At 38.3% G+C, this 27975-nt stretch overlaps 3 protein-coding genes and 2 long non-coding RNA genes across 10 annotated transcripts in view; 2 read left to right on the top strand and 3 right to left on the bottom strand.

The window, feature by feature from the left end:
• LOC117941807 overlaps positions 1-14437 on the top strand; it is an 18963-nt gene extending 4526 nt beyond the window's left edge. The window contains exon 2 of the long non-coding RNA XR_004655977.1: positions 14299-14437. This is a non-coding gene — a long non-coding RNA (uncharacterized LOC117941807). The remainder of the gene's footprint in view (positions 1-14298) is intronic.
• si:dkeyp-97b10.3 lies at positions 1141-14074 on the top strand. 2 transcript variants are annotated; one of them, XM_034866925.1, is made up of 17 exons: positions 1141-1400; positions 4304-4335; positions 6382-6414; positions 6651-6710; positions 7144-7173; positions 7271-7306; positions 7678-7719; positions 7821-7870; positions 7961-8013; positions 8105-8331; positions 8629-8882; positions 10985-11110; positions 11267-11402; positions 11667-11714; positions 11802-11873; positions 12021-12311; positions 13083-14074. In XM_034866925.1, exons 1-17 carry the CDS (start codon positions 1351-1353, stop codon positions 13097-13099), a joined length of 1557 nt encoding a protein of 518 aa, XP_034722816.1. In that variant the 5' UTR covers positions 1141-1350; the 3' UTR covers positions 13100-14074. The 2 variants fall into 2 exon arrangements, with proteins under 2 accessions (XP_034722816.1, XP_034722815.1); XM_034866924.1 differs by having other exon boundaries at positions 7141-7173.
• Positions 14438-14578: 141 nt separating the features above from the next.
• Positions 14579-16820, bottom strand: il12a (interleukin 12a). The gene is made up of 7 exons (XM_034867744.1): positions 16802-16820; positions 16517-16662; positions 16294-16383; positions 15918-15959; positions 15316-15456; positions 15167-15208; positions 14579-15019 (listed from the first exon to the last, which is right to left on the bottom strand). Exons 1-7 carry the CDS (start codon positions 16818-16820, stop codon positions 14879-14881), a joined length of 621 nt encoding a protein of 206 aa, XP_034723635.1. The 3' UTR covers positions 14579-14878.
• A 4724-nt stretch (positions 16821-21544) lies between these two features.
• schip1 (schwannomin interacting protein 1) overlaps positions 21545-27975 on the bottom strand; it is a 209214-nt gene continuing 202783 nt past the window's right edge. For all 5 annotated transcript variants that reach the window (XM_034866919.1, XM_034866921.1, XM_034866920.1 and 2 more), the window contains 3 exons: positions 24717-24840; positions 23976-24069; positions 21545-22475 (listed from right to left, as the gene is read on the bottom strand). In XM_034866919.1, the coding sequence (XP_034722810.1) occupies positions 22424-22475; positions 23976-24069; positions 24717-24840 (270 nt within the window). In that variant the 3' untranslated portion in view covers positions 21545-22423. The remainder of the gene's footprint in view (positions 22476-23975; positions 24070-24716; positions 24841-27975) is intronic.
• On the bottom strand, positions 25455-27894 carry LOC117941808. The gene is made up of 2 exons (XR_004655978.1): positions 25779-27894; positions 25455-25739 (listed from the first exon to the last, which is right to left on the bottom strand). It is a non-coding gene; the product is annotated as an uncharacterized LOC117941808 (long non-coding RNA).

Genomic DNA, 27975 nt, shown 5'->3' with positions numbered 1-27975 from the left:
AGAGAGAGAGAGAGAGAGAGAGAGAGAGAGAGAGAGAGAGAGAGAGAGAGAGAGAGAGAGGAAAAGATCAATAAGTGGAAGATCAATAGGAAAACCCTTGATCCTTCACTCATTTGTCCCACTGGACATCTCAGATGCTCACACAGAGCCCACCCTACCTTTCTTGCTCTCTCTGATGGACAGTGAGCTCATGCCATGTACGCTCACCCTTTTTAACGATGTCCCATGATGACATTGATCAGTCCTTGTGTCAAATAGGTGAATCTAGTTAGAATGTGTCTTCTGGTGCAAGGGCAGTTTGGGGAGGCATGGTTTTCCATGTACTTGTTTTGTAGTCTGATGTGACATCTGCTGGTGTCTTCTGGGTAATGCAGCTCTGCAACCTGATGTGCATGTTTTCCCGCTCAAAGTGACCTAGTTGCACTGTGTAGTGCTGGCTGCTCCTTTTATCTGTGGGAGAAAATTTGCATCCAACCAAATATTTCTCAGAGGTATGCAGACCTATTTTTCAGCTCTCTGCCTAGTTTCTCGGTTGCCTATTTATTTATTGGGTTAGGAGAAACCTTTGGCTGTGTGAAAGAATGAACAAAAATGTAATTATATGGAGCTAAAATATGAATTGGTTTTTACTTTATTCTCTATTGTCATTCCACAAACAACTTGGCCAGGCATGCAGCTGATATTATTTTTATATTGTGTGTAACAGCAAACACAGCCGTGCTTTTGCAAAAAAAAATAATAATTATTATCAGAGAATTTAAAAAAAAATTGAATTTTGTTTTGAAAAAGCAAGGGTGTAAATCATCAACATGACTTTCCAAAGGCCATGCTAAGGCGGGATGCTGCACCCCGCCCACATATGGCGTTCATTCGTGCGCTTTCATGCACTGCGCGCTGCAACTGCGCAGCGCCGCTGATCCTAAAAGCTGCGCTTTATGCTGTGAACGGCGCAGTTACGAATAGCACGATGTGAAGACTTTACGTTTATTTTTTGGCGTGCACACAAACAGTGTTTGCAAGAAGAAGCAAAGTACTTCCACATCTCAATGCAAAACGGCTGTTTTCTTTTTGGACTTTAGGAAACAGTGAGCGCCATTTTTATGGTTAACCCAAATTGTTTGGTTTTGCCTCTGGGTTTTGCTGAAGGGATGATGCACCCAAAGGGACAAATGCAAAGAAGTAGTTTAGCCACGAGGACTCCGATGACCATTCTTGGGCCAATTACTGCCTAGCGCTTTAACGAGCCACTGATATAGCCGATGATAGGATCATATTGCCTTTCAGGTGCTTTTTTGCGCAGCCGCTGCACGCTGCGGAACAACAGAAAGTATAACAGGGTTTGGTTACAGGATGGTGGCGGAGATGGCGAGCTGCGGAGCGGCTTGTCACCTGGAGGACGGGTAAGACTTTTTTGATGTTTACCAGACAAGTGTTGACCTCTGGCTTTTACGTTACATTATTGTCTTTCATCATCGTGTTACAGTTAGGGAAACATGATGCCTGCTGCGGAGGATGCAGCGCTAAAACCGCGTCAAGTCAACACAGGAAGTCAGTGGTGTCTTTTGTTGCTGTCGGTTATGGGCTCATGTGTTTGTGCATGAGTCTTTTAAGTAAAAGAAACACATGTACAACGAATGCTTCCTCGGTACAGATGCGTGCAACTGAACGTAGATACTAAGAGGAAGCACAAGAGAGTCGTGATGTCTTTGTTGGTGTTGCTCTATTCGCTGCACGCTGCTCTGTTACATTGGGATGACTCACTGACTGACAAGTGTGTAACATGCTGTCTAGAGAGACAGAAGATGAAGATGTAAAGTCATTATTTGATGGTTATTTACTAAATGTAGGTTAATAAACTAAAACCTTTATATCGATATTATAGGAGACAAAAAAAAACACAAGTGTAGATGTCAATGTAAGCTTAACACACAGTGGTTACGATATTATCACGATATTATTGACCAAATATCACGACATTATTGACCTTAATGCCGATATTGCGATGATGTTGTATGGTTGACTCTTGGTGCTTTAACAAAATGTTATTTACACAATGAGATTTTTGTTAAATATTCTTCAGAAATGATTTATTGACTTAGTGGTTAAAGGTCAATAATAGAACAGCTTGAACAGTCTGGTAAGTTCAGAAAATGACATCACTTTACTGTAAGCAGCCTGTAAAACCCTTACAATATTACGATATATACAGAATCTAAGACGATATCTAGTCTCATATTGCGTTATAAATACAACATCAATATATATTGCCCAGCCCTACATTCAAATATAACTTTCTGCTTTCAGTTTTTAATTAGGGTTAATGTCGCAATGAAACACACACGCCATGTGTCACACAGACAATTTTACCAACATGCATTGCCGTGGTTGTTGCTTTTCATTTTTGAATATGATTCGTAACTCATATGTCTCTGATAGTGACAATATCAGTTGCATTGTAAACCACAGGTGAGTGGGGACAGGTGAGGTGATACTGATGATTCATTGTCCTCTGCCAATGTTATGTTGTTGCTACGGTATCATTGACCCGGTGATGAGGGCCGGAAAAGTCCCTGAATGAACAATACCAAACAGAGTTAAACAACAATGTAAACATTGTACTAAAAAGTTTAAAATAAGAATTAAATGTCCATGAGGGACATATGAGTAGGCTAATTTAAAGGTAACTTTATTTGGGACGTAGTAGCAAGACAAAATTAGCCTTTCTGATGTTTATGACCCACTATAAACCTCATAGTGAAAGCACTGAGGTATAATATTAACTGAATGTAGTTAGTATTAGTTTTTGTTGTTGTACATGCAGGCCAACTGGCAGTTATTTTTTTATCTATACACAGACCCTGTCTTTTAATTGTGTTTATGGGAAGTTGTAAAAAGCATGTCAAAGTTGTGGCTTTTATCTATCAGCCAGATACAGACCAACGCCCTCCCAGATGATTCTGTTATATCTTGTGGGAGGAAGAGAGAACCAAGTGAGAGAAGAGAAAGTCTGTGAACTCACGCCGAGAGTTTTATTCGTGGCCTGAAAACATTTGAGCCATGAAAAGGCACGCTTTGCTCAAAGGAAGAGATGACTACCATGGCAACTAATGAGCCTCGGTGTTGTTGTGGAGCGACAACCTGGCAGAGAGAACGAGTTGACCGTAAGGAGGAGGAAAAAAGGGTTTCCTGGACAGATGTTTGAAAACAAAGGAAACCACGGTGCCTTATCAGGATTAACAGACTCCACAATAGAAGACCCCAAATTGATCAGGTTTAATAATCCTAATTTCCTGATGCATCATTTTGCTTTGGATCACACAGCTCTGTGTTCTAACTGCCAAGGGAGTAAAACAGGAAAAGATGGGGTGGGATGTGACCTAATTTTTCATGCCTGTTGGCTCTCCGGCTTTCCCCCCTGTCGGATCTCAGGCTTGTTGTCTCTTGTTGAAGCCCAACCGGTTACACCAGTTATCTGCTCAGGCAACAACATCATCTGAACCATTACACTTAAAGTTGGCTTATTGTGTGATTGATATAATGCATTCCTGCAAAGTCAAACACAAATAAAATAAAAAAGAAATAGTCAAGAGGAACTGGTTTTGATGTCTGCTTTGCAGGGCTGAGTTATAATGGTTGAAATTGATGGCATGGTATTGATAAGAATTTTGTTCTTATACAGATGAAACAATATGGCAGATATATGATAAATGACATTCAAAACATGCAATTACATGCTTTGTTGTGTAAAACCTATGTCTATTAACTCATTTTGTTAGTTTTTATTTTACAATGGGTTGGGAATTAGTTATTGCGACACCAGGATGTTGTCAAATGATAACACCATATGATCATATCATCACAATACGATACCACTGAGAGTAAATAAAGGATTACATTGAATATGAATCACCCTTCCCCACTGCTGTGACTGAGTTATGAAAGCAGAAAAAGTGCCCAGACCAGTTTTGTTTAATGGCAAAAAGTGCCAAGCCAGTGATCCATGGCTGGTTTCCTATACCATCAACACTTCCCTGAAAGTTGGTCAGACATGCAGAAATGAACATGCAGTCGACTTGTGTGACAGCGACATTTCCTGTTTTTCAAATTCATTCGTCTGTGTGTGTGTGTGTGTGTTCCTGATCGAAAGCAGAAGTGGTGTACTACGAGAGCCTGCAGCTGCACGATTTTAAGAGCCTTCCCTTTCAACCTCTAAATCCTCCCGTAGTTGTCATCCCACCTCCCAGACGTCCCCGACATGAGTGTAATTTAAAGTGGTCTGAATGTTGTTTCCTCTGCCCTACAGAGACGGAGATGTCCCTGCACCTGAAAACAAAGGTAAACATCGGCCCATTTCCATTCTTTCCCTCCCACTCACTGTTCCCTTTCCTCATTTCACTTTCTCACAGAGTCACACTGAGCGACATGATGTGTCTGTTGTTTTTGTTTACGCTGTTTGTGCTATGGATCTCTTGTGGCTCCATTGCTTAATATTTGAAAGGTGTGCATCCCCATCAATTATTTGTCACAACTTTGCTTTTCCCTTATTTCTTTTTCTCTTGCCACTTTTTTCTCGTCTCGCTGTTTGACCTCTCTGATTTCAATATAATTTGCATTGAAAGGCACAATATTTATGCACATAGTCAGACGGCCACTTGGTCCTCAGTTCTGCCTTTGCTATTTGTAACAATGCCACCAGTATACAACATTTTATTAATTTTTTCAGACTTTCCTCTAACATTTGTTTTATTTGCTTGTGAGTTTTTACCTTTTCAGACCTAAAAGTATTTTCAAATTAAATATTAAAAGCCCCTTAAAAAGAACACTAGACATAGTAGTTAGACATATGCAACTGGTGATGATTAGGAAAGCAGCAATCTGACTTTATCTCCCTTGATACCGATTGCAATACATCAACTCAAGGTGCTGCCGATATGCATTACAGATCCAATATGAGTGCTGTATTTATGTTCTCCAAGTTTCCCAAGCTGGGTGGAACTTGTTGGGATCATGTAAGGTAACATGAGAGATTGCTGTGGTGCTATGCTGGTGGCCCCTCGTATCTTAATGAGTATAACAGATGAAAATGAAAATACTGAACTTCAAATGACACCGACCAGAAAAATGCGTTTCTTGTGGATTCATGTCTGTACACCACGCATCAACCTGTTCATGCCCTTGGTTTGGTTTTCTCTAGACCAGCAGATGGCAGGCAAGACGCATGAAACGATTCAAACCTTTGACGTTGTAAATAAGTGTGTGTTGTGTTTGCACTTGCATGCGTGTATCTGTGCGGGTGTTTATCTCCACCTTGTTTGTCTGTTTGATGAAGAGAAACGGCCATGCCAGGGTGAAGAGGGATGCCTGCTGGCTCCGACAAGGCAGCGTCAGCAGCAGAGAAAGAGATAGGAGGCATATAAGGACAAAGAGAGAAAAATGGAAAAGGGAGAGTACAGAGAGAGGTGAAGCGGACAGATCGAGCGGAGTAGAAGAGAGAGAGATTGATGAGGCAGGTGCCGCGAGTGGAGCAGCATCTGCTTGTTAGTCTAAGATAAAACTCTGTGGGCCAGAGAGGATGGGCTCCATCCATTAGGCGGCCAGGCACTCAGCCAGATGGCCCGGTCCTTGGACATTCACTGCTGCTGGGAAGAAAACAGCAGCAGCTCCTCTGGACCCATCTGTATAAATGTGCCAGAATGGTAATGCGTAGCACTTATCACAGGCTTCTTCACATTTGTGCCACCTTTCAGCAGCTAAGAAATAATGAAAAACTGAAACAAACATGCTATGGATTATTTGATGACTAATATGGATGGAAACAAGAAGTGCACGAACATAGAAGTAAACTAAAGTTGAGGTCTCTCACCGGGACTGCACCTGTTGAAGGATAAGCCCCAGTGACAGAATTGAAAACTCTATTTCTACATTTCTACTCAGTTGTTTGTTATTGTGAATGTCAGACAGTGCGAGTGTTGAGTTTAGCAACAGAGCATGTGGTTTTCCATGAGAAGGTAAGGAAACAGAGTATTTACAACACGTATGCTCCCCCCCCTTACAGTAATAGATTGGTTAGGTGAAAGATACATCATTACATATCATTATCCGGCACTATTATTAATAATTTTTTTTTACTGCAGAGTTATGTTTCATGTTCAGGTAAAATTAACATGAGAAACTTTTCTTTAAGGTTTACCATTGCTTAAAGCTAAAGTTGGTCATGCAATTACTGCAGGGCAATGTAATAACTACAGAAATGGGTTGATGATGATATGGTTAAGACCAAATATGAATAATGATGTAGTAATAGTAATTAGAATATGACATTATTGCATTGGTTTTTCCAGACCACTAACCTTAAAACAATAACGTTACAATTTGTCCCAGATAACCTGGCAGAAAGTGACAGCAGCAGTTCAGGTGAGCACAGATATCACACCACAACAGTTTCACTTGTTTGATCTTTCCACAGCTTGTGCAAAAACTTAGTCATCTCCTGAAAACATTTGTTCTGACATTTAATTCCTTTTTTTATATATACAAAGTAACACTTAACTTTCCTGGCATGCATCCCTTTCACCCATCATTCATTGGAAATTCAGTGCAACAGTTTCACCCCTTTCACATGTCCCTTTCCATATTGATTCATCAAACAGAGAACACAGGAACATCCACCGAGGACAGCTCAGAGGAGGACGAGGAGGATGAGGATTCTGGTGAGAGATGCACTTTGAACTGCTTTTGATTTCGTAAAGCGGGCTGATACCGTTCTCATATCTGCACGTTAAATATGAATCGACAGCCAGGAGACGCTTAGCTCCTGGTTCTGTCCAGGGGTAGAAAAAAAAATACCTTCCAGTACCTCCTAAAGCTCAACATTTAACACATTATCTCATTTGTTTCATCTGTTCAAAAAGCAGTTTTTTTCGGACTGGGAACAGTGTCTTCCTGGAGTCTTGTCATCACCTAAAGGTTGCCAGACAACCATGGATGGCTTCAGGACCAAACGTGATGTAACGCGTTATTATTGAGCTTTAGAAGTGTTGGTTTTTGTTACCCTTAGGCAGAGCCAGGCTAGCTTTTCACCCGTTCCCAGTCTTTGTTTTAAGTTAGTTTCTCTGTTTCTCACTCTCTTTCTTTCATCAGAAGAATGTGCTGAGAAGGACGGAGGAGAGGAAGGTAATAACCAACATCCTAGAACAACTTTGTGGCTCAAGAATTTAACAAGATAAGGCAAAGAACAAATGGTGTTTAACTCCTTTAATGTTCTTTGCAGACGATGAAGAGGCCCATGCAGAGGAGTCTAAAAATGGTGCGAAACAACATCTACGAAATATCAGTACCTGCCATTGCACACTAAGTAACTGTTCTGCTTCTTAAAACTGTTGTATGTTGTTTACATCGAGACGGCCACGTCAGCTTGTTGTCATAGTTTCCATGGCTTTAGTGGTATGTCAGCGGACCCTAATGGCAGCCATACTACCTAATTACTCCATAAAATGTTGAACTCTGCTGTTTTTTTTGGAACAGAATTAGATTGAGCGTTCTCCACCCTTGCTCATTTGGAGAAGTTTGTCTAGGGTAGCTGCTAAAAGATTAACACAGGCTTTCAGCCTCTGACATGTGATTTTATATATAATTATACATGTAATAATTTTGGACTTTAATTATTTCCCCCTCTAGATTCCGCCCCTGGACCTCTAGCAGAGGTTTCAAATGGGAAAGGTAAGCAGATCGTAACTGATGTGACAGCACAGTGAATGTTCTGGAGATAGTGTCACGTCTCCTGGAAATAACATCCCGTATTTTGTCGTACGCACTGACAGATGAAAGGCCCTTCAAATTATGCTGTGAAAAATGCAAAGCCATCCAACAGGTGAGCTCAGGAACCAGACAATCATTTTTTTTCTGATATTGGCCTTCTTGTTGTGCACATATCAATCTACATATCTGGTTTGTTTACCAGAGCCATGGCAGTGAGCTTGTTACCCCCAGGAGGATCTCTAAGGGACGATTACAGTGAGTACGACTGTCTCTGCCACTGATCTGGTCTGTGCAGAGTTATATTGATTCTGTCTGCACAGCATCGCTGACTCTGGGTGCATCCTAGGGTGCAGCTGGAGGGAGAAGGCACGTACGAGTGTTCGGTCACCGGCCTGGTGTTTGAAGCATCGGAGCGGGTCCTCGTGCGGTACTCAGTCTTGTCCTGGTCCAAGTTTGGCGCATTCCTCCGGGACTCGTGGAAATTTGCTGGACCAATCTTTAACGTGGACACTGTCAATAAGGACGCGTCTGTCCTCACATCCATCCAGTTCCCTCACTCTGTCTGCCTTGCCGGTGAGAATTAATATCAGGGCTGTCTCACTTTTCTATGTTCAAAATACAGCCTAATTCATAATTTTGTACCTTAGCTTCCTGTGGTGAGTCGCCCATAAGGCAATTATGTGAACATCAAATATTTCCAACAAAGATGTCACCTCGAGGTTAAATTTAGTTGATAGCTGTCATGAAAGTAAAGGTGCAATTCTTTAATAATTACGATCCATCTAAAGGCTTTACAGAAAATGGTACATTTTATAGAGTATCATAACCTTTTATCTATGATTTTAAAGCTGCTCTAATATTGTGACACAGATCCAGAAAATGAGATGACATTCAGCGTCCTGCACATAAAGGACAACCGTCCACTCATCGAGCCGACAGTGGACCACTCAGGTAGCCACGTTAAGTGGAATGTGACCTCCCTGTCACCCGTGGGTCCCATCATTCAGACGAGCCAACCTGTAGAGCGCCATGGAGTGGTCCTGGTCTACAAGCAGCTGGGCAGTGACAACAACAGCTACAGCTTCCACGTCTACTTGGCCACCAACAGTGCATCCGACATCAAGGTAAGCGTCAGAGAATATCGTATGTGGAACTGAACAAATTTCTTCTCTACAATCGACGGTTGACAGTTACCCTAATCATTACTTAACAAGTGTGAGGTGTCTGATCTTTAGTCTCTACTTTCATGTTTAACACATGACAGCTGTTCTGGAAATATGGTCAGATTTCTCCAAAACCTTCTGTAGTTGCAGGAAATGTTTTACAAAAGAACCTTTCTCAAAAGTGGCTTCCACCACTCAGGGACATTTCTGTATCCGTTTGTGTATTGTGATGAAATACTGCAGTTACAGCACTGGATACCGTGCACACAAGGCTATGGTCTGAATGGCAAAATACACATACACCTGTCTTAAATGGACATCTTATGCCTTGCTTCTTAAGAGACCGTGACATATTTCACATAACCATGTCTCACGCATGTGGAAATAAAACTGTTAGAGATCCACATTGTACAAGTGAATGAGCCAAGTTTTGTTTAACAGAGTGACAACCATCTTGTGACTATGCACATTTTGTGTTTTTCATTTGGAAATTTTCCCCATATGCCACGTGAGAGCTCAAAAAAAAATAAAAAAAAATGAATAAACAAACCAAAAAAGAAAAACCCTCCCTATGTGCATGCTGCTAAGAAATATTTGGGAAGGCATCACCTTAGTCCCCTACATTTTTCAGTCGTGACTTTCAATCTTACTTACTGAATAAAACTCCAGCAAAATGCCTTTCCTATGAAATTTTTTGTCTGGAAAAATTAACAACAGATACAGAGCCTAATCTTAACTTTCACTTCTTGTTCATAATTTGGTAACGACACTGGTTTAGATGATGTAAGACTTTATACAGCAAACAACCAGATTTCCCGGTTTGTGTAACACGCTGAAGCGAAGACCTTTAGTTGTGATGAGGTTATACAGTGTCCTAATGCAATAATATTATGATATCCACATTACATTGTTCAAAAGCAGACGTCTGCATCTGGTTCAAATGATCATTGACTCTCTGATATTATCATAATCAGAAATACTTTATTGATCTTCTGTTGGAAATTAGGTTATATTACAGTTGTGCCCATTCTAGAAAAGATACAGTGGTAGAAGAAGTATTCAGATCCTTTTAATTAAGTAAAAGTACTAATACCACACTGTAAAAGTACTCTATTACAAGTAGAAGTCCTGCATTGAAAATCTCACTTAAGGAAAAGTATGATCAGAAAAAATGTACTTAAAGTAAAAGTACTCAATGCAGTAAAATCCTCAAGAAACTGGAAACGATCCAAACAGTTTTGTCAATCAACGTAATGTTTAATCTTCTAGCCATTTCAGCTGTACTTGCAGGCATATATACGATTGGTTGGTTTATTTCTATAACACATTGTATTTTATAAACTACATGTGTTTTGTGTGCAAGAATCTCTGTAAAGTAATTTAAGATATCAGATTAATGTAACTGACTCAAGCAGATTTATACTAACATAGGGTAAATGTTCTTAGTTACATTCCACCACTGTATAAATACATGAATATATAAAACTGTGTATACTACAATATTTACCAACAGTGTGTAATTATGCTGAAAATGTGATCTATGATGAAGAGGATTGCAAGAATGGTGTAGATAAATAAGCAGTACAGGATTGATGCCGGAGTAAACCAGAATAGTACACCCTCTGATAAAGTTTACAGTAATTTCATTGTAATAAAGGTCAGTGGTGTGTTTTGGAAATGGGATCAGTGCCACTGGTGTGTGTATTACTGTAAGTGCGCCACGTAGTTCTGACAGCTTAATGCCAATATTGCTCAGTCATTCGAACACTGTACCACTGCTAAGGTCACACAGGAAGTGGGTTTGTGGTTATGTGTGAGCATGTGTGTCTGGGAGGACGTAGCTGGTGAATAATCCTACTTCATTTATAGTAACCTTCACAGTCCCTTGAAATATATAAACTAATATGATTAATATACTGTATCCTCAGAGACGGCTTCCGTTTTTCCACTTCGTCTATGGAAAATGTGTTTTTGTTGAATGTTCATCAGCATGCCCAGCCTACTGCGAGGAAGTGACTTATGTTGCGCTTTTTCTTGTCTTCTGCTGTCCCTATGGAAACCAGGATATAGGCAAGCAGGTGCGGTGCTACAAAAATCGCTACAAAAAGATAGAGAAGCCTCCCACATGTAAACTGGATGAGGGGATGTATCGTCTCCTGAGCGAGCCAGAGGGAGAGATCAAACCTCAGGTATGTCTCTTTGCATATGCATTTTGCAATTTATGTATGTATTGTATTGTAAAACATACAAATATTGTGTGTGTGTGTGTGTGTGTGTGTGTGTGCGTATGTAAATGTTTGTATATGTACGTAATGTGTGTATAATTCGTATGTGTCTCTGTGCAGGATTTGAAATTCACTCTTGCGGTGACTAAGATGAAAGGCTACTTCGAAGCGTTCTTTGAGCAGCCTCCTCCCTTTAAACTGTCTCTCGTAGAGATTAACACTGAGGAGACTGTATGGTCCGCCACCATCAGAGAAGGTACCAGTGCATTTAGACTCCACTGAACACCTTTGGGGATTTGCACGTGAAAAAAGAAATCTATATTAGTTTGAAAAGTCACTTTTTTCACATTTTTTTTCTGTGTGACAATAACATTGAATAAAGATTTTTATCTGCAAATAAGCCACATAAGTGTTCAGTGGTCTCCACATGTAATGTTCTCTTATAAAGATTGTGTGCATGACTGAAATTTGGTTTCTACTCCAGAGTGATGATGACTATCTTTTTTTTCTGTACTCTCAGGCGACTGTGTGGATAACACTGAAAAGAAGCCGAGGAAAAGGACGTGCAGTAAGTTTTTTTTATTCTAATCCAATTCGATTTTTCTATCACAACATACTTTCAGCTTTCAGCAACTTCTCCATATGTCTCTCATAGGCAGACAGAGGAGCAGCAGTCCCTCAGAAGAGGAAACAACCTGTAAAAGGCCTCGATGGCAGGATGAGTCAGGTGAATTTCCACGTCTCTTTTTAACTAACTACTGATCTAAGAAGAACCTGAGCCACACACTTTTTTTCCCAAAATCAATTCGACAGAAACCAGCCCGCACACCTGTCTCTCTCAAGTTATAAAAGTACCTGTGCATTTTTTTCCCAGATGGAGTGAAAACAATGATGTCTCAGGGCCAGGACATGTCAGAGAAGCAGCTACTGCAGGTGGCCAAGCGGCTGGGGAAGGAGTGGAAGCAGGTGGCCATCTTCTTAGACTTAACGTCCAGGGAGCTGGATGACATCCAGGCAGCAGAGAAAGATGTGACCATGCAGAAGCTGAAGATGCTGGTGGAGTGGAAGAGCAGGAGGCGGCCGGGAGAGGCCACGGCAATTCAGCTGTTGAAAAGTGTGAAGGAGCTGGACGACTTGCCAAATGAGGTCCATCAGACACTGCAAGGTAATAAACTGCAGACTTAGAAACACAATCTAATAGATTGAATAATGATGGATCACCATAAACTCCTAGTCTGGCTCACCCAATGGACATTATTGGGATAAAGCCTGGGCATCCTTCTCTTTCCACTATCTATTTTGCAAGGGTAGCTGCCCAGGAAGGTTGTAATCTGTTTAAAAAAATACAAACAAGCAAAAGACCCCCCCTCCCCATTTTACATAGTCAATGAGCTTTCTAAATGTGAAGATGTTATTTTCTCAGTCCCACTTTTTTGGCTTGCTGTTCAGATTGAATAAACTATTTGACATCATATTAGTAACTAGCCTGCATCTAGATAGATCATCTCCTGATAAAAGTTGTTACCGGAAGAATATTGAAAATGGAAACTCACAAGATGGATATTTTCTTAGCTGCATAGCTGGGATGGCGTCCGCTGGCAGTCTTATCTATAAAGTCAATACAAGCCATGTAACATCAAAGCTGGTGCAGAACTGCTTCCGTACCCACTGCCCACATCAGAGGGCTTAGTGGTGGCTGTAAAATACACATGAGATTACAGATGCTATCACTAGTAGTGCTGCAGAATAGTTCCGATCCGTGACTGAAATGTCAAGGTGCTGTGACCCGTAGGATACTGGCCGGGATCAGGGGTAATTGATAACTTGTGATAGGCACTTGTAATGTTCATATCTTTTGCTGGTTTAATCAAAATAAAAACCGATCTATCCATCATTGCTCTGATTAACAGACATTGTGTTATGTGTTTATTTTCAGATATGATGGACAATTGAGCAGCTAAGTGAAAGAGACTGGACTTAAATGGACTGTTGGATGTTTGCTGCTCCATCATCGGAAAGAAAAGTAAAATCTCAGGAATAGAGCAAAGCAGAGGTGACCAATGGACCAAGCATCAGCTCTTTTCCCAGTTTGTCCATCGCCTTTTGAATATTTTCTGGACATGTACGCCAGTGATCTATGGATGGGCATTTTCCCTGATTTGGTTCTAATGTAAACCTTTGGTTCTGTAATGGATACAGAATAGACGAGCTGTAACCAAGCATTCCTTTGTGCTTTCAAGAATTTGATGCTTAGCATTACCAGGTTAAAAAATGACCAGTAGAGGTAGCAGTCATTGAGATATTTAGTAGCTAATTATATAGCTAGTGACATATGTAAATGTAGGTGCTGCAGTGTTGAAACTGCAAAAATGGGAAAAATCCAACCTGTGTTTCACTTTTTAAATGTTATGTTTGTGGGACTTTTGTAAAACGATTAGGGATTACATCACATGCACATACACATGCACATGCATGTGACTGTCCAAAGTATCACAGACTGAAGTAGGTTTGTGTCTCATACATTTGTATAGTTGTCCTGTACATATCTTTTTTTTTACCAATTATTTCAAACCTGTGATCTATTTTTTTAAGTCTGTTTTTGAATATTTACGTCTGGTTGTCTTATTGGACAGCTCTGAACTTGTACAACTAAGTGGCGTTGCAACAGGTCCTTAATTATGTTTATCTTGTTTAACTTGAATTATGAATCCATTCCTGCCCACCTGTGACTGGAGCGCATATCTTATTAAGTATAAATCTTGTTTGTGTGTATTATAATAGTGTACACTGGGGGGGGGGGGGGAAGAATCACAAGCATTTGGATTTAGAGCTGAGCTTGTGATTGCAGTTACAGCCTAGCAAGATTGATATATATTTTATAGGAGTCATCTATTCAAAGCTTATTTCATAGCTGAAGGGCTTGGAACAAAAAAACAAACTATACTGTAATCAGCCTGTGGAAACATTTCAGGTCCTTTTTGTAAACATCCTTGCATTATTTACAGCTTTGTTTCTGTTTTGCCTGTATTCATATTATGCTGTTTCCAGACATCTCAACACTATTTGGGGAAAAGGCTGTAGAAATGGCATCTGGATTGTTGAATCCTTTAGGGTCTTCCATGCCGATATGATGCCGTAATGTTTATATTCAGTAAACCACTTACCGATAACATTCCAGTCCATCCTTTTTTGCACTTGTTTTCTATTGTGTATGACTTCCTCCAGAAAATTGTGGTAATTGTAACAACACTTATGTTGACTGAATTAAACAAGCAAAAGTTTCTTTTTACTAAATTTGAGTGTCATTGTTTCAATTTTCACTTGCACTGACTTCCATTAAAAAAGAAAACCACTTCCACTTGTTCACTTGCTAAAACCATAAAATAATTTATTATAAATAACAATAAATAACACCACAGGCCATCAAAATAAATAAATACATGTAATAAATAGAACTCAAATAAATAGATACATTTCCCCCAAATATTGGAATACATTTAAATGGGCCAACAGCTGTCACGGAGTGAAGAGGCTGCAGTCTGGCCAGCTAGCTTATGCCTGCGCAGTGATCAGGAACACGGCTGTGCAGCATGTGCACTGGAAAGCAGTACTTGGTTGGTCGTTGTACATGATGTTAGTGAATGACCAGGATAGCTTGGTTGGATACGTTAAGGTGGAGAGATAGTGTGGCATTAATGGAATGATGGTAGTGATGAGGAGGTTGCAGGATGTTCACTTCCTGTGTTCTCCTGAGGAGATGTAGCCCAAAGCTCGATTGATGGTGATGGTTCGCACGTGGAAGCCTCTCATCATCTTGCACATCTTCTGCCTGTTACTGAAGGTGTCACTTCCCCACATCTGGGCAGCATCCTCCTACAAGACAACACAAAAGGGAAACAACATGAACACTCGCCCTGACAAAAGCTTCCCTGCGGATCTTAGAGAAATCTTTCTCTAAGATAGAGTTCATATCAGGAGTAAACGGGGAACAAACTAAAAAAAGGAGGAGTTGAAAAATACCTCTGAAGAGGTGTGCACTCCATTCGGCACCAGGGAGCAGTTCTGTGTAAACCAAGAAAGATTTCATCAGGCAACTATTAAAAGTTATTTTCTTTAAATCCTGACTGTGTTTGTACCCCTTTTAACACATGCATAACACACACACACACCTTCCTCAGGCTCTGTATTATTGCTAGAGTTGGTCTCAGTGCAACTTCTTCCTTATGACTTCTGAGTGTGGAGTTGATGTAGGACTTAATAGCAGCATCATAGTGGGCCAAGTCCTCCATGATATTCATCAGACAGTCACTCTGTTAAGAAAAGCAGGAAAAATGACACTTCAGTCATGTACTTCATAAAAAAATGCAGATAAGATGATTTAACGAGTGTATAATGTAAAAATATCCAAATTCAGATTTGTAGAGACTGTCCTTCACGAAAAAAGCAATCTCATAGACTGTGCAAGCAGCAAATACGATTCATTTGAACGTCCCAGGGGCTGCGCCCTCTAGTGGCCGTAGTAAACATGACAGGAGCAAAGGAGAAAGTAATTCAGTGTTGCTACTGCGGGTATTAGATGGTATTAATAAACGACCCACATCGGGGTATGGTTTGGAGAACTTGTGGTTAGAAAATCAGATTAATACCAAATGTAAAGCTTTGATTAAGGCAAATAGAAACTTGTCTTAATACTTTTGCATAAAATGAAACTATAACAATGAGTCTGTCAATTCTAAAAAGCATCTAAAAAGAAATAAAAACTTAAGCATACCTCACTGAAGGATGAATTTCTTTGCCCCATACAGCCTGAGTTCTGTGGGGTAAAAAACATTTTAAACATGAGAAATTATGCAATTTGTTTTAACAGTTAGGTGTCCATAAGCATCTTTAGACCATGCACTTGCTTTAATATACTTGGATAATGTAATAATTAGAGAAAGCTGAGCACAAATCATGAATAGAGCATGAGGCTGTTTCCATAAAAAAATGGTATCCTCTTTTGGAACATGTAAAACTATACACAAAAGAATCATTGGGATTTATATTTTCCTTACACAAAAAGTAGCCTGAAGATAATTCAAAGATGAATCGGTCTTAATTGAATAGCATAATTATTCCATTAATGTCGCAGTTAATTGTACAGTCACCTGGGTCGGTATGGGTGCGCAGGCCAGCACTGTGTCAGGTTTACTCCTAACCTCCATTGTGTCAGAGGCGATGCCATGACACAAAACATCCTGAAAGACAAAATAAAGGTATTTATTATTAGTGAATTACTGTACAAAAGTGTGGGACAGAGTAAAAAAAAAAAAAGAAAGAAAGAAAGACAAAAATACAGCATCACAACATGGTGCAGTGAAGTGTACTCACACTGTGGAGCCTGAGAAGGTCTTTGACATTAAAAAGGAGGTTCATGAACGAGTCTCCGCACTTCTCCGGGCTCAGGGTGCTGATCACCGGGAGACCTGTGGCCGTGGGCCAGCTCGGGGTCGTCAGCAGCAGCACACAGGCAGAGTCTGCACGGCAAGAGAAGAAAAACCATCAATACAAACATTATGGGTTTACACAAGAGTTGCATGACTAAACAGCTGATTTGGAGAAACCAAATCGTATATATTATACGCTATGGTCTGTGTTTTTGGCTCGCTCACTTACAGAAATAAAAGACTGCCATCTTTGCGATCAGGTAGATAACAAATCAGCTCGTGCCTGGTAAATCAGCAGCACTGTGTGGCTGACTTCTTATCTGATTGTTTTTATATGTCAGTTTGGGGAATTCCCTCAAGAGTCAAGACGAGAAAAGCGTCTAATGTAAGTGTGTAAACAAGTATGCAAGTAGGTAGCAGCTGTGACGTAGGAAAAGCTACTATATTAATTATAAGTATATAATTATAAGCACCTGGGTCTGTCAGCAGCATTATCCCAACATGGGAAATTGCATTCACCTCGCCCTACCACAATACATGGGATACATAGCATCAGTCAGTACTTGGGAGGGGCAGCTAAGGCACATATCAAATATATATACATATATACATATATATAAATATATATATATATATTTTTAGAGATCTACAATACAATTGTTAGTCTCCTAGTCATAATTTTAATTTCAGATATCCAAAATGTATACCATTCCAGATATCCACAATGTAATTTTAGTTATCTAAAATACATTTTGACTAGTACAAATGTAATTACGGATGTCCAAAAATGGCGTTTTAACTAGAAAAATGCAGTTTCACATGTCTAAAATTACAATTATTTCTAGAAACAATGCAATTACAAGATACACAAACTTATTCTGTTTTTCTGTTTTTTTAATTTTGGATATGTAAAATCTAAATTATGAGCATTACAAATTGGATTTTCCAATTTTTTGGAACCTGTGGTCCATTTGTTGTGTTAGGGTTACACATTATTTAAAGGGAGTAGCTGCAGACAACATTCCTTTTGTTGTATTTTTATTAGGTTTCCCCTTTCCCATATTTTCTTTCTGTGTTTTTTGGTCCAGGGACATGTTTCTGTGTCTCAGTGTATTGTTTGTTAATTGTATAATAAAAAATATGTGATCACAAAAAAATAAAGGAAGTGTACTCTCTGAAACTACAGTGGTCAGTGAGTGGCTGACAGGAGTTTTCTGGCCTTTCTCTTGTGTCACCATAGAAACATCCAAGACTGAAACCTACCATCACTCTTTGAGTGCAGTATGGGATCAGTCAGAGTGCAGCAGCAGAGAAGGGGGACTTTCTCAGAGATACATGTATCATACTAAACCTTCCAGACATAATATCATATCATAATCATCATATTTAAGTAAAAATGCTGTCATATTTCATGTGAAAGAAAAAAAAAAGTCATGGTGTAGTACGTTCAATAAAGTTATGAAAAGTAATTGTATCAGTATGTCAAAAGAAGTAATAAAGCCATAGTACAGTGTGTTGAAAAAATTCATAGTGCAGTATTTTGAAAAAAGGCCTAGTATACTATGTCAAAAAACGTCATAAAAAGTCATGGTTGGTCAGTTCTGGAACAATGTATGGTATTTTATATAACAATATATAATATTTATTATGATACTTTACTTGTTACTGTCAATTGTTTTAATTCTGAATGACCTTCAGCTCTTCAGCTCTCACATACTCAAAAACGGGCTGTTTTTGCTGGAGTTATAGTGGCCAAGAGAATGATTGCAACCCGTTGAAAACCACCTCACGATTTGTCTCTGTGTACATGGACCCTTTCCTTTTCAGATGTCGTATACATGGAGCTCTCCACGGCTCACATAAATGAAGTGCCAGGAAAGACTTTGGACACATGGAGTACTGCTGAATGATTGAAATCATCATGTACTTGTGCCATAGCCTTCTTGCTTCTATTTGTGTGTTTGGTCCCTTTTGTCTTATGCCAGTTTCCCTGGCAATGCCTCTTGTTTTTTGTTTGTGTGTTTGTTTGTGTCTAGTTTGTGAGTTGCAGAAATCAATCTTGCTGTTGTGTTTTTGTTGTCTCCCTCCGTTTAAATGAAAAAATTTGATCGCAACAAAAGTCATTGCATGGTATGTAGAAAATAGTAACAACAAAGACATAACATGTCCAAAAAAGTAATAAATATGTCATGGTATAGTATGTCAAAAAAGTGATAAAAGGTCATAGTACAATATGTCAGTAAAGTCATAGTATATTATGTCAACAGAAGTCATTGTATATTATGTTGAAATATGTATATCATATTATAGTATGTCAAATAACTCTTAGTGTAGTATGTCAAAAACATCATAGTATGGAATGTTAAAAAAATGTCCTTAAAAGGTTATAGTATAGCATGTTGAAAAATGTCAAAAATGCCAAAGTATAGTATTTTGAAAAAAAGTTATATTATGGTTTGTCAAAAAAAAAGCCATAGAACAGTATGTTTAAAAAAGTGCTAGCCTAGTATGTCGAAAAAAGTCATAAAAAAGTCATAGTGTAATATTTCAAACAAAGGTCATACTACAGCATGTCGAAAAACGTCATAAAAAGTCATAGTACAGCATGCCAAAAAATGTCCAAAAAGTGTGTCTAGTATATATGTTTATATATTATACATATAGTTATAGTATCCTGAAAAAAAGGCATTAAAAAATGTCATAGTATGGTATATCAAAAAATGTTGAAAAAAAGTCATGACTGTATCAATATAGTACATAAAATAAGCCACAGCATATGTAGTACGTAAAAAAAAGTCATAGTAAAGTATGTCAAAAATGTCACAATATATTATTTAAAACAAAAGCCATAGTATAGTATGTCAAAACAAGTCATAGTAAAGTATGTCAAAAACGTGATAGTATAATAATTTCAGAAAAATCCATAGTATAGTATGTTGAAAAAGTGTCAAAAAAGTCAGTATATAGTATGGGAAAAAACTCCATTGTATATTATGTCGAAAAATGACAAAAAAGTAAAAGTATAGTACGTTGAAAAAGTCATAAAAAGTCATAGTGTAGTATGTTGAAAAAATTCAAAAAAAATTACAGTGTAGTCTGTCAAAAATGTTATAATATAGTGTGTTGAAAAAAGTCATAGTATGCATTGTATCACCCTGACCTTTACTATCTGACATACATATTTGACTTCTACATTTGAACATTCAGACATTGCCCTTAAAAGGGTTTGAACACACAAACCTAAATCTTGTGGGCAATATTACCAGATATTTATTACACTGAGCTACAGTATGTGTGAAGCTTGGAATTAATGGTTTGATCTTGTATTATTCTTGTCTTTTCTTGTTGAAAAAAAGTCATAAAAAATAGCTAGTATAGTATGTTGAAAAACAATTTTCAGACCTCAAAATTCATTAACTTTACACACAGGGCCTTAGACACACTCAATCTTAAGGCAGATCAGCAGGTATTTATCACAATGAGCTATATGTAAAGCCTAGAAACTCAACATGACTGAACAGAAACAGTACAGAAACTGACTCTTGTAAAAAAGGTCATACAAAAGTGATAGTATACTGTGTCAAAAAAGAGATAGTAAATTATGTTTAAAAAAATGTCATTAAAAAGTCACAGTATAGTGTGTCGAAAAACGTCATTAAAAAGTCATAGTATATCATGACAAAAAACCTCATAGTACAGTATGTCTAAAACATTTCAAAAACCTCATAGTATAGTATGTTGAAAGAAGTCATCAAAAACGTATAGTGTGTCAAAAATGTCAAAAAACATCCTAGTGTAACATGTGGAAAAAACACTCACAGTATTTCAAAAAAGTCATAGTTTAGTATGTCAAAAAACATCATAGTACAAAATGTTGAAAAAAGTCCTAGTATAGTATGTTGAAGCAGGTCATAAAAAGTCTCAGTATAGTGTGTCAACAAAGTTATGGCAATGCCAAAGGCCAAAGGCATTAAGGTCACTCTCCAAAAGATGATTTTTGATTTGTCTTTTTCGTCAACTTTAGCATGGCTTCCTACTCTCATGAGCGTATGAGCGACATACTACACCTTATAGTATAGTATGTCAAACAAAAGTCAGAATAGTACATCGAAAACTATATAGTTTAAAAAGTCATAGTATGTCAAAAAAGTCATAGTATAGTATGTCGAAAAATGTCAAAAAGGTCATTGAATAGTATGTTAAAAAAAGTCATAAAAGTTTCAACATAGTACGTCAAGAAAGTCATTGTATTGTATGTCTAAAACGTTATAAAAAGTCATAGTATAATATGTCAAAAAGTCATGGTGCAGTATGAAAAATATCATTAAAAAGTCATAGTATAACATGTTGAAAAAGTCACAATATGGTATGTTGAAAAACGTCAAAAAAGTCATAGTACAGTATGTCAAAAAAGTTATAATATGGTATGTCAAAAAGTCACAGTATAGTATGTCGAAAAAAGTCACACGTCGAAATAAGAAGTCACAAAAAAGTCCTAGTATAGCACGTTGAAAAAAGTGATAAAAAAGTGTAATGTTGAAAACATGGACAAAAACAGCCATTTTACACTTTGTCAAAAAAGTCAAAGTATGGTTTGTTAAAAAAAGTCATAACATAGTCTGTCAAAAAAAGTGATAAAAAAATCAGACTACGTATTTAGTATGTCAGCATAGTATAGCATGTCAAAAAAGTTACAAAAAAGTCATAGTATAGTATGTCGAAAAAAGTAAGTCATATTTCCATTAGAAAGTTCATTTTAAGGAAGAAAAGCTCATTTGAAAGACCAGCAACAGCCGCGTCACATACGTTCATGTTGATCCTTTGTTAGTTACCTACTTGAATTTATCTTTTCTTATCTTGCTCGGTTAATGTTTTGTCTTCTGTGTTGCGATACAAACGAAAAAATTAAAAAAACTAAATAAATAAAACCATGCACCCCCACAATCTCAACATACTGCTCAACAAACCAACATATATGAAACAAAGTTTATTCTTTATTTTACATTTCTGTACATAAACATTTCTTCCCTCAAATAAAGTTTCTGATTACAGTAGGATGAAAACGATATTAACACACTTATTCATTTAAAATGACTTGTGTCCGAAAATCAACATTCACAAAATGTTGAAGAGCAATTAGAGTGAACGTATTACCAAAAGCTACAACTCCACTACAAGGCAGGCATGTTTCCTTTACACTCTTTTAGCACCTTCAAATAAACATTTCTCAGTTGAAAACTACCATTTGTGCAGAATAAAAACAGGTCGACTTTGAAATACTTTTAAATTATTGTCCAACTTAAAATGGTCTGAAGAAGTTAGTTTCCATCATTTTTTTTTTTTATATTCCATGTTGTTTCTTTTTTCTCATGACTGACTTTCTACTAAAATTTTCACTATTGTTTTATTTTTTTCCCCACAATTTTTGCATTTGACAATTATAATTTAGTGGCGAATGTAGAAAGTTAAAAAGAAACAAAAATAGCAAAGCAAGGCCAATCACTGCACAGGAAGCTGGGGACAGAATCCATGACAACACACAATCAGTTTCCTCTTCTCCCAGGAAGCAGGAAGTCCTCCTCCGTCCTTCGTGCTTGGAGAACACCACAGAAGCAATTGAAGGAGGGTGGCCTTCTCCTTCGCTGCTGCGACCACTGGAGTCATTGGGTTGGACACAAAGGTAGACATGGGGAGATGGGGAAGCAGCAAGCAGCAAAATACTTGGGACAAGAGGGCGGGATTTGGAACGACATAGGGCGGAGATGGAATGGCCTGAGGGGCGGGGAAAGTCTGGTTTGGAGCGGGAGCTTAGCTTGGCAAATGGGTGCAGGGTGGAACAGGGACGGGCATCTTATTTAGATAGGGTCCTCTCAGCCAAATGTTTCTGCTGGCTCTCAGCATGCCTGGAAAAGAGAAAAGGATCATACAGTCACACGTCTGGTGATATTTCATTTCTTTTTGTAAACAAAAAGCCAAAACCAAAAATGAATTGATCCTACCCACTAAATTGTCTGTGTTGCTAAAGCTTAGTGTAGCTTTTCCCTTTGTGCCATATACCTCAATTGTTGTCGAAAAAATATTAGACATTAAACTATAAAACAAAACATTTGAGTGATCCACACTGTTCCTCTGATAAATTGCTTCGAGTGATGCCATGTGAGTCAGCATGAACCAGGGTTGAAGACTACAAGTTTGAAAATAACAAAATAACAAAATCTTTACAGCTACATTAGCCGCTACTAGCATAATACAGCTGACCAAACAGTTGGTGGTAAAGTTGTATTTTTGGTCAGTGTAGGCACAAGGTTTTGACAAGACAAAGGCGTGGGATTAGAAAATGACAATATCTCTGTTTCTACTGCATTAACTGTACATCATGAGTCTGGCAAGTAGGCCTGCACGATTAACCGTTATATAATCGCAATCTCGATTCACCCCTTTTTCGCGATTTCATTTTCAAATAACTGATATTTTTCATTTTTTTCTGACTTTGATTCTCATTTCATTTTTACGAGCCAACAGCAACACAAACGCTGCTACTTTCAGCTGTGAGTTTTAAACAAAGATAAAAAAAAAATAGGTTTTAAAGCGCTACCAAGCGCTGCAATGCCTTCCTTCTCTTCATTGAAGCCTCTACGTTGACAGGCTTGTGGTGATATGCAATGTGCAATAGGTGCCAAAAAAAAAATCAGTTAGATACGGCCAATTAGTTCTTTGTCATGGTTCATGTGTGCAATAAACATTACACTTTGTGGGAAATAAATTGTTGATATCAATTCTAAGCTAAAAAATCGTGATTTATATTTTCTCCCGAATTGTGCAGGTCTACTGACAATGTTATCTCTTTTACAAAACTACAGTGGACATCTTTTTTCCCTTCACCTTTTTAAATAAATAAAATTACTTTAATATAATTTTAATGGACCTTTTTCACAGCAGACATTTTGACTTGTCATAGTAGGAAAAGCATAGCTGAAAATGATAACCGTGGCTCAATTCCACCAAGTGTCCCAGTGAGCCATTTCAGGGAGTCAGCATGCACAATACCAGGACCTCTCCTAAGTGGAATGCAGCCATCATTTATGGTTTTGAATACATGTGCTTTTCCTACTATGACATGTCAACATTTCTGCTGTAAAAAAGGTCTATTAAACTATACACTTGTGCATACACAGTTACATCTTCAGTAGAAACAAATGGGCTAAAGGCCAAGCCACAGATGGGGTAAGAGACAGAGAAATCACTGAGAGATGGACTTCCTCTTAAGGACTTTTTTTAATGGGTCTTCTGACGGTAACACAATGAAGAATTTTTCTTTTCAACGTTATTCTTCAAATTAAAGTTTTTTTCTCTTATACACTATGGTAAATGTTGTAAATTAGATCCAGTAAGTGCCTGATCACCTGGTGAGGTCCTCTATGTCAACCAGCATGGCATCTTGCTCCATGTGTAGTTCATCCCGAATCAGCAGCAACTGTACAAGCTCCTCATTCAGACCTGGAGTGGAAGATAATTTGAGGAATAATATTCAAATTATGTTGGGCTACAGACGTATCACTTCGGTATGAAATGGATTTTGTCCACATCATATTTACAATATGGAAATACTTAAAACTTCACAATGACCAAAATTGACCATAATGCATATTCTATTGCATCAATAAACCTACAGTATATGATACACCGCCTGAAATCTCCCACTATGGACAAAGCCTATGGACAAAATCTGAGCAAAGACAGCCTGACCACACATTAGTGGTTGTTCTCATCAGATATGAAGCAGCGATAAAAGCGATTTTGAAGGGAAAGTCTGTTTAGTAATTTAAAAGTAGCTTATGATTTTGGCACTCTTGGGGATTTTTGGATCCGTTTTATGTAAAATTTGAGATTATTCGTCCCTGAGTAGCAGGATCAATGATCTGTTCAGTAGAGTGACAGTAAATGCTTAGGGGAAGCTGTTAACTGGTACAGTTCTTTGAACTGACTATCATATATAAAAGTACTTTCACATCCACTAAAAAAGAGTAAGGGTCAGTATGCATGTGCATGTTTTTTCCCCATTTGCTCTCTTGCTCATTTCTGCAGTAAAAAGTGTGAGGTCAGTGACTCTATGTGTAATGTATGCATGTTTGTGGTTAACTCACTCTCAATCTGGGAGTGCAGGTCATTGACTATAACCTGGAGCTGCCCCAGCGTCATATCTCTCAAGTCGGTGGGCTTCAGGCTTCTTTTCATTAGACACTCACTGATGTGGGGCATGTGGGGAAGCTGTCGAAAGACACACACACACACACACACACACACACACACACACACACACACACACACACACACACACACACACACACAGACACACACACACAGACAAAAACAGAAACACGGTTACAAGAACAGATAAAAACCTTTGAGGTTTTTCTATTTAAAGGTTGAAACACGGTTCAGTAACACACTTCATTTTTTGCTGTGTTGTGTTTCAGATATGTCTGCACTTCCCTTTAAAGATATTTTGTCAAACAATTTATTTCCTGCAAGAAAAGGATACTGCATATTTTTGTAAAAACCTCATGGACCTATTATCATGTGAAATTCAGACGTCATTAAATAAATAAGAATCACAATCAGTCTGAAATCAGAAAGATCTTTCACTGCATCTACATTATAAAGTTCTGAAACCCTCACTCAGTTGTATTATACTAAACATCAGTCAATCAATCAATTGTTTAAATAATGTATTAATCTAAACTGGTGCGAAATTGTCAGATGTGAATATTGTCTGATTTTCTCTCTCTCACAACTGACTATTGGAATTTTTCACTATTTTCTAACATTTAAATGACAATTCCGGCCATTTGTTGCTTTTCTGTGAAAAACGCCTGCTTTCCAGCCTCTCTTCTTCTCATGGTAGCGCCCCTGATGAAACTAAAGGGATTATCACTGTTTCTTTGAAGTTTTCACCTCTCTGTGTAGGGAGACTCTAATTTTGGGGAATTCCAAGTAGATACTACCTTTTGGTCACAAAGGTCGACAGTGCTTTATACAATTTAGCAGCAGATGAACTCGGTCACATGTGACGTTTTCACTGTCCAGTAGAGGCCAGCAGTGATGATGCTCTTCACTGAATGCTTTTCCACATAGACCCATAAAAACCAGTGCAGGCCTCATGTCTCCTTTTATATATACAATATGAGTGCTCTTTTTACTGGTACTTTGAAAATTCCCAAGTCTTCCCATTCATCTACAGCAGTGAAACATCCGTTATGTAATCACAAACAAAGGTGGAGTGATAATAAAGGATGAGAATTTACACATTATTCCCCTATGAGTGAAAATGAAAGTCTTCCATATAATTCAGCGTCCTGAAAGTTTGAAGAATTATATCTGTGGAAATTACTGTATTGTCTAGTACCTGAGCAGAAATGACTCCAAACATTGCTTTTATTTATAATTGCCAATGCTTCTGCTTGTTTTGCACATGTGTTAATGAGTCCCATCGCCACCATCAGTGGCTCCATGTTCTCAGTAAACTTCAGTGTAGCCGCAACATGCAATACAATCACAAAGCATCATGTGTGCATTCTCAGGCACAGTTGGGCAGATAATTTGCTTTTAGTTTCCCAGACTCTTCCTATGTCAACACTCGCATCCAACCGGTCTACATTCTTTTGCTTTCCTTTTAACACACATTTAATCTCTGCCTCCCACTTGTTCTCCTGTCACAATGAAAAAACATTTGCACTTTCACTTTCACATTGGCACTGATGCAACTGTCCTTGAGGCGGCCATGTGTCATTTTCAGTTTCGAAAGAGACTTGACAAGCACACAAGGCGGCGACTAAAGAGCAACATTGAGAGAAATGTGATGTCAGAGACCAAGCCAGTGCAACGGTTTAAGATTGGTATTGGTCCTGACTCAACAGGACAGACCGCTGACCAGTGTGTGAGTTTCTCTCATCATACATATAATTACAAGTTATTGACTAAGTGTTGAAATACCAGCGAACAGACATCCAGCAATGACTCAATATGAGATTGAGGAACTACACTTCTCTCTGAATGAATTTGTGGGAGAGACCTGAGGCTTTACGGTAGAATCTGAATCTCGCCCATATTTTCTCTCATTTACTTTTTTTGCTAGATAGATATAGATTTAGGCATTTCCAGCACACAGACACACAGTTGGCACACTGTACCTCTGCTATGTTAAAATGTGTTCATTTGAACTAATTGTAATGTGTTCTTTAGCATATTATTTCATGTGTTTATCCATCAATTACAGCTAATTAAATCAACTATTTATGCATTAGTTTTAGTTTTCAACTCATTTCAACTGTTTATTACTTTGAACCCACTATTTCAACTTTTTATCTATTACTTCAAGCGAGTTAAAAGTTTTACCATTAGCATTGCTGTTTTCCGTTAGTTTTGGCTCATTAGTTCAACTATGCTGAAGTATATAAATCTAAAGGGAACTTCACAAAATAATAAATGTAAAAAGGGTAGCTGTAATAAGCAAAAGATTCAGCCAACATCTACAGCAAACTTAATTTTTTCCTTGTATATGTGACATGAACTAAATTGAACTCAACTGTTTATGCACTACATATGTAGTTTTAACTGTTTAGTACGTAACCTTTGGCTTAGTGTTTCAACCATTTATCCATTATTTTTAGCTAACCATTTCATGCCATTTCTGTGATAAAACATGGCTTTAAGCTGTTACAAATGACTCAGGCTGGCAGAAGGTAAAGACCAACATCACTCCATTGAAATCCTATTTGGGTGCGTATAGACACCTCTCCCAAAATGTATAATTTTTTGTCCGCATTAGTACAGCTACTCCCCTATCCTTCCATGTACCCCCTAGTTAGAAATCACTGATCCAGGGGAGCATTTGGCACATGTAACTGCTTCAATTTAATAGATCTCGGGTGTGAACATGGCAGGCGGCTGTAGCCTTAATATATCTTAATATTCATTGTGTGTTCGGTCCAGATGTGACAGTGATGTCTTCTGACTGCTGAGCACTGCTACATCCCTCGACACTGAAGTCAATGCTTTCCGGTGCATGAATTATAGATGGACCCGGCTGAGCTGCCCCTCTCTTCTCTGAATAAGTAAAGCGGTTCTGCCTGCAAGTCTGTGTGGAAATATTGTGTGTGTGTGTGTGAGGCAGTGAGGCAGATAAAAACGGATGAAAAAACGATAAGCAGGGTCGTCATCACCTTCCTTCCTTTAAATGGGGGCAGAGGAAGAGAGTGGAAGGGTTGGAGGAGGATTCTTGTGACATCATCACAAGTAAATATTACCCGTTTCCATGGCTTCTATATACAGTGGTTACGGAAAGTATTCAGACCCCTTTAAATTTTTCACTCTTTGTTTCATTGCAGCCTTTTTCCAAAAATC

The sequence above is a fragment of the Etheostoma cragini genome, chromosome 3, assembly GCF_013103735.1.
Source record: "Etheostoma cragini isolate CJK2018 chromosome 3, CSU_Ecrag_1.0, whole genome shotgun sequence".
NCBI classification, from domain to species: Eukaryota; Metazoa; Chordata; class Actinopteri; order Perciformes; family Percidae; genus Etheostoma; species Etheostoma cragini.
This window is presented reverse-complemented; position numbering and strand designations above follow the sequence as displayed.